Raw genomic sequence first — 11,600 nt, forward strand, 5'->3', positions numbered from 1 at the left:
CTTGTTATGGGAATGATCAGGTGATATTTGCAATATTGTATGAGAAATTTTGTTTTTGTGTCATTTTTCATTCTCTGTTTGTTTTTCTTTTCTCTATTATTGGTGTTGCCATCCGTCCTACAATCATACATATTGCTCAATACTTCTGGACATGGTTTCTCTCATGTTCAGTTGTTTTTATTGTTTGCGTTATAGTATTGATTCGATTCTAATAGAGAAGAACTATGCGTTTGAAAAGAATTATCTGCCTTCATTGTACTCATTGCTAAAAGATGGTAGTTATAGCTCCGTTTGAGATGACCAAGTGTTGTGTGATTTGTAGGTTTTGGATGCATTGGGTGAGTCAATCCCATGTGCCACTTATGACTCATGGATGGTGTACCTACCTGAAGGTGAATTTTTGTCACGTATAGGTCCCACAGAATTTCTCAAGGTTGATTCTCACTGAATTTTTGTTTTCATTTCCTTTAAGGCTGTAACATAGGGTGGAAGTATTTGCTCACCATAGCATTGTTTAAATGTTCTGTTATAACAACATTGGCCCGTGACATAGTTTTTCTAGTATAACATTTAGTATATAGTAGTTATTCATTCCTTTTGTCTGTGCAGGTAATTTTTTATTTTTTATAGTGTAAAATTAGGCATTTAGAATTGGCATACATTGACACTTCAGTCACAGACAAATCGAAGAAAAGAAAAAAGATTGGGGGAGGGGGGGGCGAATAAAAATAAATAATAATAAAAAGTAAGTATAAGGTTCAAATGAAGACATGGCTCAGAAACATAGATCCATTTTTCAATATTTTTTGAAAAACTGACAGAAAGCGTTACCTGTGTGGCTGTGTTAGATGTCAACCAACTGATGTTTGAAAAAGAAAGCCTTACCTTTTTCAAACTGATGTTTGAGAGAGAGAGAGAGAGAGTGAGAGGGAGAGAGTGATGTCACTCTTTTCTTTTCTTGAAAATATTGATACAAGGGAGAGATGTCACTCTTTTCTTTTCTTGAAAATATTGATACAACTCAGTCATCCTGTTTATGTGAATTTTTGTAGTCATTAAGTCTTAATTTTCTGTGGAACCATTATCTTTCTTCAGGACCTGGAGAAGTTTGTAAGTATGGATGCTGTGCAGGAATGGAGAAAACTTCTTGTAAGTATATAATATCTCTTTTGAACAAATTTCTACACATAGGTACTTTGTACTTATACAAAAATGGCCGTGAGGAGTGACTGCAGTTATAACATTCCTTATCTTTGTGTTTAAAATTTTCAAATCTCGTAATAGACAATCTATTGAAACTTTATATTCACTTTTTTTTTTTTTTCCTTCTATTGTTTGGAAAATTTTCTTGTTTCTCATCTTTATAATTTTTCTTATTGTCTCTCCATTTCTCAAATAGTGTACATAATTCATCTACAGGATGCAGTGCTTCCAATGTCATCTGCTGCTATGGCTCTACCTCCCTTGTCCATTCGAGGTGATTGGGGTGTTCTCTCCACAGCAGCAGCTAGATATGCTCCTTCACTCTTGAAATCTTTCATCCAAATGGGACCTCAGGGAGCTCTTGGTGCCACAAAGCTTCTCAGGCCCTTCTCAGAGATTATTGATTCCTTGGAGTTGAAAGACCCTTTTGTACGAAACTGGGTGGATCTTTTATGTTTTCTTCTTGCAGGGGTGAAATCTAATGGTACACTCTCCGCAGAGATGGTAACTATATGTTTTAAGTTCAAGGAAATTACAACGCTTATTTTAGAATTAGCATCGAAAACCTAAATCATTGGATCCCTTGCTCTTGAGCTTCAAATTTCTTTTGATGGCTAAAAACAAAAAGAATAATGTGAAAAATTCCCAGTTAAAATAACTGTATCAGAAAGAAGAAAAAAGAAAGAAACAGAAGAATAAGATAATTTACTTATAACTTAATTTTGTGTTCATCTTATGTTTCTTTAATTGATGTAGGTAAAGTCAAACTTTTGGGTTTCTTGAGAATAGATTGTATCTTTTCTTGGGTTACCAGAAGCAATTACTGTTTGAGAAATCAAGAGACAAATTATTCTCAAAATATTATACTCAAAGAAAATGAAATTATTGGATGGGAGATATTGACTGATGGTTTTAGATCTAACAAAGATAAAGAGAAATAAGCTGGGAGAGGGTAGAAGAAGTTAGGTCAATCAGGGTATGTTAGGTCCTAGGGAGAAATTGGCTAATCTGTTCGGGGTTATATTTCAGTCAGCTTGGATTAGTAGAAACAGGTAGGTTGATTACGGAAACAATGGATAATGGTTATAGAATCTTGAGTTTGAGGTTCTAGGATAGAGCTTGGACTAAGGGATCATAAATTGGCATGGACATAGAACAGGTCAGTTGAAGAAACATAAGGTAGTCTAACAAGGAGAATTCCAAGGATTATGTATTTTTTTGTTTTAAGAAAATAATTAGAAATTTCACTTTGAGTGCTAATAAAGAATGATACATTATTCATTCATCAAAAAAAAAAAAAAAAAAAATATGATACATTCATGGGCATTTTGTTGTTTGCAATTTACATTTCCTATCTTAACCATATTTTCTTTTTCATTCCCAATTTCCAGGTGTACATGTTTGCTGAATGGTACAAACCAGGTTGTGCACTTGAATATCCTATTCATGGGAGCGGGGCAATTGTTGATGCTCTTGTGCGGGGGTTGAAAAAATTTGGTGGAAGGCTTTCCTTAGGAACTCATGTTGAAAAGATTGTTATTGAAAATGGTCAAGCTGTCGGGGTAAAACTAAGAAGTGGTCAGGTAAAGCAACCAAAATGATAGAAAGGCTCCTAACTGATAGATATTGAGCTATATTTTCTAATCTTCCCATCATATATCAACTTGTATACTGCAGTTTGTACGTGCTAAGAAGGCCGTAGTTAGCAATGCATCCATGTGGGACACTTTAAATCTGCTACCTGAAGAAGCCATTCCAAAGTCATACAAGGAGAGGATTAAAACGACACCGCAATGTGAATCATTCATGCATCTCCATTTGGGTTTTGATGTGGAGGTTAGTTGAAATGGCCTTTGTTAATTGAACATTAGCTAACACATCACCGTGAGTTTTTGTCAGAATTCTGCTATATAATTGCACTAATAATAGCTTTTGGGTTACTAAAATAGTTATTCCTGTCCTTGAAGTTACCCTCTGTAGTTAACGGTCTGGATACCCATGTTTCTGTCAGTTTAATGGGATGTAAATCTATTGAACGCTGTGCTTAAGCTTTTGGCAGTCCAGGAGACTTGACCATGGGGAAAGTGAGGTCATGCCTGTCTTTTTCACATCTATCTATCAGCATTGTCTGTTCAGTGGTTATAATTGACCACTATATCTTGCCAACAAAAGCTGGCTTGATATGTTTGAGTAAGGCTGATCAGTTGATTGACTGCTTTTAATAGTCTTCTAGGGGATCACTCATTATGTTATGGGACCAGGTCATTAATTGGTTGGTTACATTCATGCGATATTTCTATTCATGTGTTGTTGACCTGAGTCTAATTTTCTCATAATTTGGAAGTTTCAAATTGTTTCCACCACTGCTTAAATATTTATTATCATTTGATTTTGTTACTTGGGTATGCACACAATCTTTGTTTTCGATGGACCTCAACATGCCATTAGTAACTTATCGTTATATTATTTATGTAACGAGGCAAAAATTTAACATTTCAAGCAAGGAGTAACCTAATTTCACATCTTCAAGAGTTTAACTTGAATCTGTTTTAGTTATGTCCTAAAACCTTCTTTCGCTGTCTTTTGGTGCCAAAGCTTTTGGTGGTAGATGACATAATGACTGAAGAATTACGGAGAATGTGACTTGTGCCTTAAACTGACAAAAGCCCCTCTATTTATATTAAAAGCAAAATCCTAAAGGGCTTAAGGGTCCGTTTGGATAATCCCCCTAAAACCCATTAACAAAATAACCCATTATTACAACCCTTTCCCTCAAGTTGGCACATGGATAACACACATGACCGACTTGCACAAAATAGAATAAAAAGATTTACTACTAAGTCCCTTTGTAAGAATATCTAATAACTGATCTTCACTTCTCACAAAAAGAATGCATATGAGGCCTTGCTCCAACTTCCCCTCGATGAAGTTCTTGAAGGTCTTGTCAATCTCCACATGTTTGGTACGGTTATGTCGGACTGCATTGTGTGTAGTTCTGATGGTTGACTTGTTGTCATAGTACAAAAACATTGGCAACTGAATAGACATGCCTAGATCCTGAAGGAGTCCATGTAACCAAAGTTACTCACATATACCATGTCTTATTCCCTGGAATTCCACTTCTGCACTAGATCAAGCCACAACTGACTGATTTTTACTGCACCACATAACCACACCAACAAAATATAGTAGCCAGTCGTACCAAAAAAAAAAAAAAAAAAAATTCTATAGCCAGTAGTGGAACGACGGTCATTTGGAGAACTTGCCAAATCAACATCAGTATAGGCCTCAACCCTCATTTGATCTGAAGGGGAGAATAAAATGCCATTTCATGGGGCAATCTTCAAGTACCAAAGAATATGGTACACAACTTCCATATGAGAGGAATATGGATCATGTATGTACTGACTCACCAAGTTGACTACATGAGCTATGTCTGGTCAAGTGTGAGATAGGCAGTTGAGTCTTCCAACCAGCCTTTGAAATCGACCCTTATCAACTGGTTCACCTTCCTTGCTTGTGAGATGAGAGTTAGCTTGAATAGCTGTATCTGAGGGCTTACATCCCAACATACCAATCTCAGAGAGGAGGTCCAAGATATATTTTCTCTGGGAGAGAATAATACCCTTGGTAGATCATGCCACCTCAATCCCAAAAAAGAATTTCACCTTCCCATGGTCTTTAATCTCAAACTCCTTACCAAGATAGGCCTTGAACTTAGAGATCTCAGTTGCATCATTGCCAGTAACAACAATGTCATCCATATATACTATTAGCACAGTAATCTGATCACCCACCCTTTTTATGAACAAGGTGTGATTGGCATTACTTTGGGTGAATCCTATTGCTATCATAGCTTTATGGAACCGACCAAACCATGCCCTAGGAGATTGCTTCAATCCATAAAGAGCCCTCTTTAGTCTGCACACCTTGCCTTGGGTTTCTGAGCTAGAATAGTTTAGTGGAACATCCGTATACACTTCCTCTATCAATTCTTGATAAAGAAATGCATTCTTAACATCCATTTGTTGTAGCTTCCAACCCCGGTTCACTACATAGGAGATAATAAATTTGTTCATCTTGGCAACAAGAGAAAATGTCTCCTGGTAATCGATCCCATATGTCTAAATAAAGCCCTTGGCAACCAACCTTGCTTTGTTCCTTTCCACAGACCGATCAACATCGTGTTTAACTGTGAACACCCATTTGTAGCCAACTAGTCACTTTTATAATGGAAGAACAACTAAATCTCATGTGCCATTTTTGTGAGGAGCTCTCATCTCCTCATTCGTCACCTCCTTCCATCTAGGTTCTGCACTTGCCTCTTGCCAGGTCTGAGGAATGGAAACAAAAAACAATGAAGACACAAAAGAACGATATGATGGAGACAGGGCATTATAGGACAAAACATTAGATATGGGGTGTTGAGTACAAGTCTTATTACCTTTTCTATGAGCAATAGGTACATCAAGAGATTGATAAAAAATGAGGGGGAAAGAGATACCTAGGAGAGTAGACTCATGATCAAAGGATAGTTGAGCAGCAGTGGTAGTGTGAGTAGTAGTGTCAGTTCTTCTTTTCTTACAAAAGAACACCTGTATCACTAGACCATCCTATGTTTTTTGTTGAACCTGTGGTTCCCCCTGAATGGGAATGGGAACCTCTTGAGCAATAGTTGTTCTCTTTTGTATCCCTTTGAGTCATTTCCCCCTCATCTATAGGGAGAAGTGAAGGACCATTGAATGGGGGAACTTGTAAAACCTCTTCACTACTAGAATCCCCTTGAAGAGGTGAGTAGTAGGCGCCGAGAAGGAGGATGATAACATTTGTAACCCTTCTAAGTAGGAGAGTAGCTAATGAAGATGCACTGGAGACCCTTGGGGTCAAGCTTGCCAAGAACCTGATGATTACGAACAAAGCAAATAGAGCCAAATACATACAAGAAGCAATTAACATCTCAACAGGGCACCTGAACCCAACATATATGAGGGCATCCTAATAATGTGCTAGGAAGCAATAAGGACAGTCTCACTCCATTAAGGGGCAGACACCTACATTTCAAACATCAAGGATTGAGTAACCTTTAGCAAGTGTCTGTTTTTACGCTCTGCCACCCATTCTGATCTGGGGTAACCACACAAGTACACAATTAGCCTGATGGATGATCCCATGATCAACCAAATAGGATTGAAAGGAACCATCCATATATTCCCTGCCATTGTCAGTACACAAGATCCTAACCTTAGCATCAAACCAAGTCCTTTCCGTACAATAAAACTCCCTAAAGCACTTAAACACCTCACTCTTATGATGCAATAAATAAATTCAAGTAGCATGAGTATTGCTATCAATAAAGTGACAAACCATCTAACATCCAGATACAGAGACACGACAGGCAGGGCCCCAAAAAAACAAAGGGCACAATACTTCTATTATCAGAAATAGGATAAACATTCAGATTTTGTTTCACAAAAATACACGCATCACAACTCACAAGTAAACTGGTCTTGAGTACAATGTTTAACTAAAGCAGGAAATAATTTGGATAAAGTGCCCGATGTGGGTGTCCCAGACGATGATGCCAACTAAGGAGCTCTGAGAGTACCAGATCTGAAGATGTGTGAAGAGCTCGTGGAGGTCCAATGTCTAGGTAATATAGACCACCACTCATTCTACCATTGCCAATCATTTGCCTTCGTCACCAAGTCCCGAAACACACAATGAGTAGGAAAAAAAGGTGACCTTACAATTCAAATCTTTAGTAATACTATTAATTGATAACAAATTAGTTGAAAACTAAGGAATATGTAAAATAGAGGAAAGGGACATTGTAGGTAAGCACCTAACGGAAACCATTCCAGCAATAGGGTAAAGGGAACCATCAGCTACGTGAACCTTAGTGTTACTTGATGAAGGGCAATATGTAGAAAAAGGTGGGCAACCTGGTCATGTGATCAGTAGCCCCAAAATCAAGTATCTAAGCCTGGGAAGCAACTGATGCACTATGAACACAAAAGATAGTACTTGACTGGGCAGAGTGCGAGCTAGTAGTGGCTGGCAGAGAAGATGCAGCAACAACAGAGGAGGATCCCATTTGAGAAATTATATGACGTAGCATAGTCATCTTGTCGTTAGAGGAGGAATCTGTGGGACTTAAGCAATCAATATTATCACCAGTTTTAGACTGATTAGCTTGAAACTGAGAGGACTTTCCATGACTTTGATTATGCCCACGCGTATTTGCAGGTCGCCCACGGAGTTTCCAACAAGTCTCCCTGGTGTGGCGCTCCTTGCCACAATAGTCACAATTGACAACAAATTTGTCAGCGGAGAGAGTGGTCCTAGCACCAAAACCAGTAGAACCCTATGCAAAGAGTAAGGAAGAACGATCTTGAGATACAGGTTGGAGCATCTCAGATCAACGGTTTTCTTCCGCGTGGATTACAGAAAAGGCATGTTCAAGACTAGGGAAGGGATCACGATTAAGCACATTTGCTTAATCTGATCAAACTCCATATTCAAACCCTGCCAAAAAATCATAGACACAAAGCATCTCCTCATGCTTTTTAAAGCCTACAACATCAACATCACAGACATGCTGATAGGTCTCATTCATTCCATATACCACACGGTTCAAAATAGTATTGGGATACTATGAGTTCCTTCTGGGTAGCCTTATGAAGCTTTTTTTCTCAATTCAAAGCACTGGGCACTAACACCCACTTGAGAGGACATTCCCTTCACAGTCTTCCAGATATAGGCAACAGTATCAAGTAATAAATAGCCCCTAGCAATAGAGGGGGGTCATAGAATTGATAAGGTAGGATATTACCATGCAATAGGCAGAGTCCCACTTGTCTTGAGATGCACCAGCAGTATTAGGGCGAACAATAGTACATGTAAGATATCCGGCATTGCCATTGCTAGCAATAGGCAAATAGTTGAGCGGGAGAAAATCAGATAGTTGGTCCCATCCAACTTGATGGAGTTAGCAGGAAAGGTAGGGTAATCGCCATTAAAACTACTAGTCCCACCATCCTTGAAGAGCTGATATCCTAGAGTCTTCAGTTGCCATAGTTACTGATCCCAAGAATAATCACAAGGAAAGATACCAATCTAGATTTAGCCAAGCATAAGAATCTGGGTCTTCAATCGTTCAAATCTAATCCCTCATAAGGATGTGGGCGAAAGTTAGGGTTCCAAATAAGGAAAAGGGCCCCCGATGGGAAGAAACCACTGAGGGGAAAACCCTAAGGGAACCAAAATAAAGGAGGTAGAGAAACCTCTAAAAAGGAGAAGCTGGAGGGAGGAGCTTTTGAGAGAGAAGCGAGAAAAAAGGGAGAGAGAGAGAGAGAGAGAGAGTTGTGGGAAAGAGAAAAGAAGGGAGAGGAGGTGGTGGCAGTGGTGTGGTCTAGCGCATGGAGGCAGCGGCAGTGATGGTTGTGTGAAAGGGAGAAGGCGGCACAATGGAAGGAGGGGCAGTGATGATGGGTGGTGGTGGTAGGGTTAGGGTTTTAGAGGAGAAGAAGAAGAGAAGGGTTTTTCTCTCTAACCTACTCTGATACCATGAACAATTAGGGAGGATGTGATTTGTGCTTTAAATTGACACAAGCCCCTCTATTTATAATAAATGTAAAACCCTAAAGGGCTTAAGGGTCCGTTTGGATAATACCCTTAAAACCTATTAACAAAATTGCCCATTATTACAACAACGACAAAAAAAGTAGTTGTCAATGCAACTAGGCAACCCAAGGCATTGCCAAGGCACCCACCTTAGCATTGCCTATGTGCCCTAGGCGTGTAGTATATGGTTATATGTATATAGCGATGACAATTTTATATAATTATGCTTATACGCTAAATAGAAGCCATATCAATGCAATATGATATAATTATGCTAGTAATGACCTAATATGAGAAAATCAACATCCAATAAACAAAATATAGAATATAATTATAAGCATATTCATCGAAAAACAAAGCAATTAGTATAAATCAACGTAAACTCATGAAGTTTCAACAAAGCATGCTGTCTCCTTGGACCCACAAAAGAGCCTTGAAAACTATGCTAAAAAGTTGATGGCTAAAGGGTGAACCTGCAAAGTTATAGCTGGAGACAACTATCATGTTTTCTGCCCGAGAGGTTAAAATCTAATAATTACAATGCCTGATGAAGCTTTACCATTATGGGTCAATTCAGTTTTGAAATATTAGAGTTCAGTAACATGTACGTTGGAGAACATCCTTCTATTCCAAGGTTGGTCAATATGAAATCTACTCAGTTCATTTGGAACTTTTGTGCCTTCCCAGTTGATATAAACTGCACCGGGAACCATTATTAGTTCTCCTGAAGTATGAGAGTTTTTTTTTTTTAATATATATATATATATATAATTGGCAGGTGAAATAATATTCCAACTCAAGAAAAGCATGGTTAATAATTATTATATGGAAGAATCTTCAAAGTGGAAAGTGATGGTGTTAGTGGATACTTCTTATGAGTGTTGTTCAATTTCCTTAGTAGTACCAGTAGAAGTTATAAGTTTTGACATTTATTCTTTGGAAAAAAAATAAAAAACAATTGCATTGTTCTTATTGTTTGCGTAGAGAATACTAATATAAATCTTCCCCATTATGTGCAGTGAGACTTTTTCTATGCTGGAGACCATACCAGTAGTTGTTTCCATCACTATTGCTGGTTATTTCATAAACATCATAATTTGGCTGCACTCTTGATTTCCTCAAATTTGTCACTTTAAGTTTCTTGTTGATGATCTTAAAGGTGTAAGATAATTTTTTTTTTTAACTTTTTGAATGCTCATGCTATATTCCAGGGAATCCCTGAAGATTTGGGAATCCATCACATAATTGTAAATGACTGGAACAGAGGAGTTGATGCTGATCAGAATGTTGTTTTGATATCTGTACCTAGTTTCCTGAGCCCAGATTTGGCACCCCCTGGGAAACACGTTTTGCATGCCTATACTCCAGGAACTGAACCATTTGAATTGTGGGAAGGACTTGATCGTAGAAGCCTTGTATATAAAAGACTAAAGGCTGAAAGATCAGAGGTATTTAGAACTAGTTACCAGTATTTCTTGTCACTCTTTACATATATATATATTTTTTTATGAGTGGATGAATTTTATTAAGATCAGATGAAAATACAAGAAAATATGACCTACATAAACCGACCAAAAGCTCAATACAATTGTCATTCTCTTTATAATGCTTGTATTTTTACTGGTTCTATTATATTACTGCAGTTCTAGTGACTCAATCTTCTTCTTCCATTCCTCCATTCCTCCATCTTCTATGGATAAAAATCCATAAACTGCTGCAAATCCCATTTCTGCTGTGTCCTGAGAGGGTTAGACTGGACTTAGTCATCCTGTGTCTGAAGAATCTCTCAAAGTCCATCACAGCAGACCTTTAAGTGGATAATTTGAAATTTGAGAAAATTTGGCCAAATGATACTTCAAATCCATGAAAATGTTGAAGTGGATGCTCCATAGTGGACCTCCAAGTCTTGATTCAGTAGTAAAATGAAGGGCTTTGCTAAAAAATTGAGATGGAATTCCAAACCTAATGCAGCTCTGGTGCAACATTAGCGCATGTTCTGATAATACTTGGTTATAGGCTTTTGTTTTAAATGTTTTTATTTGTAATGAGCTCAATTATAAGGCCCAAATTGTAGGCCCAAGGGGTGCACGGATTTAATATTTTAATTTAATAATTTGTTTGTTTCATTGTTGAAATTTGAGGCTTAGTTCTTAGGACATTAGGGTTGTAACACTGAGTTCTGTTGTGTCTAATGTAATTCCTTCTTTCCTTTATTGTTTCTTTGACGGCATGGCCATTTCGGTTCTTTGGCAAGTTTACCTGTTTTTAACTAAGAGCAACCGAAAAATTCTTTATTGTGATATGCTTTCATCTGTTTCGAATCTTCTTCCATTAAGGTAATGTGGAGAGCAGTCGAACGCGCCCTTGGTCCAGGCTTCAGCCGTGATAGGTGTGAGGTGAAGCTGATAGGTACACCACTGACTCATCAGAGGTTCTTGAGAAGGAACAGAGGGACATATGGACCAGCCATACAAGCTGGTAAAGACACATTCTCTGGACATTCTACTCCAATCCCACAACTCTTTTGTTGTGGAGACTCTACATTCCCAGGCATTGGAGTCCCTGCAGTAGCTGCTAGTGGTGCCATTGTTGCCAACTCTCTAGTCCCTGTGTATCAACACTCCGAGCTTCTTGATGCCGTCGGAATTTGACTGGATAAATGAAACTTGCTCTTTTTTTCTCATTGATTTAATCATTGAAGGGGCACTCATCTGTTACCTATATTGTATGAAGACCATAAAAAAATGTTGTAATTTGTAAATTCCTCCTCCCCC

General features: G+C 38.1%; 1 protein-coding gene across 2 annotated transcripts in view; it reads left to right on the forward strand.

Moving 5' to 3' along the window:
- The window catches only part of LOC122090963 (prolycopene isomerase, chloroplastic), a 15,491-nt gene extending 3,904 nt beyond the window's left edge, over positions 1 to 11,587 (forward strand). Inside the window, exons 3-9 of one of the 2 annotated variants that reach the window (XM_042660743.1) lie at positions 323 to 433; positions 1,096 to 1,149; positions 1,420 to 1,707; positions 2,595 to 2,786; positions 2,881 to 3,039; positions 10,038 to 10,274; positions 11,163 to 11,587. In XM_042660743.1, the coding sequence (XP_042516677.1) occupies positions 323 to 433; positions 1,096 to 1,149; positions 1,420 to 1,707; positions 2,595 to 2,786; positions 2,881 to 3,039; positions 10,038 to 10,274; positions 11,163 to 11,477 (1,356 nt within the window). In that variant the 3' untranslated portion in view covers positions 11,478 to 11,587. The remainder of the gene's footprint in view (positions 1 to 322; positions 434 to 1,095; positions 1,150 to 1,419; positions 1,708 to 2,594; positions 2,787 to 2,880; positions 3,040 to 10,037; positions 10,275 to 11,162) is intronic. The other variant, XM_042660751.1, reaches the window with a different exon arrangement.
- The last annotated feature ends 13 nt before the right edge of the window (positions 11,588 to 11,600 follow it).

Source organism: Macadamia integrifolia, chromosome 2 (assembly GCF_013358625.1).
Source record: "Macadamia integrifolia cultivar HAES 741 chromosome 2, SCU_Mint_v3, whole genome shotgun sequence".
NCBI classification, from domain to species: Eukaryota; Viridiplantae; Streptophyta; class Magnoliopsida; order Proteales; family Proteaceae; genus Macadamia; species Macadamia integrifolia.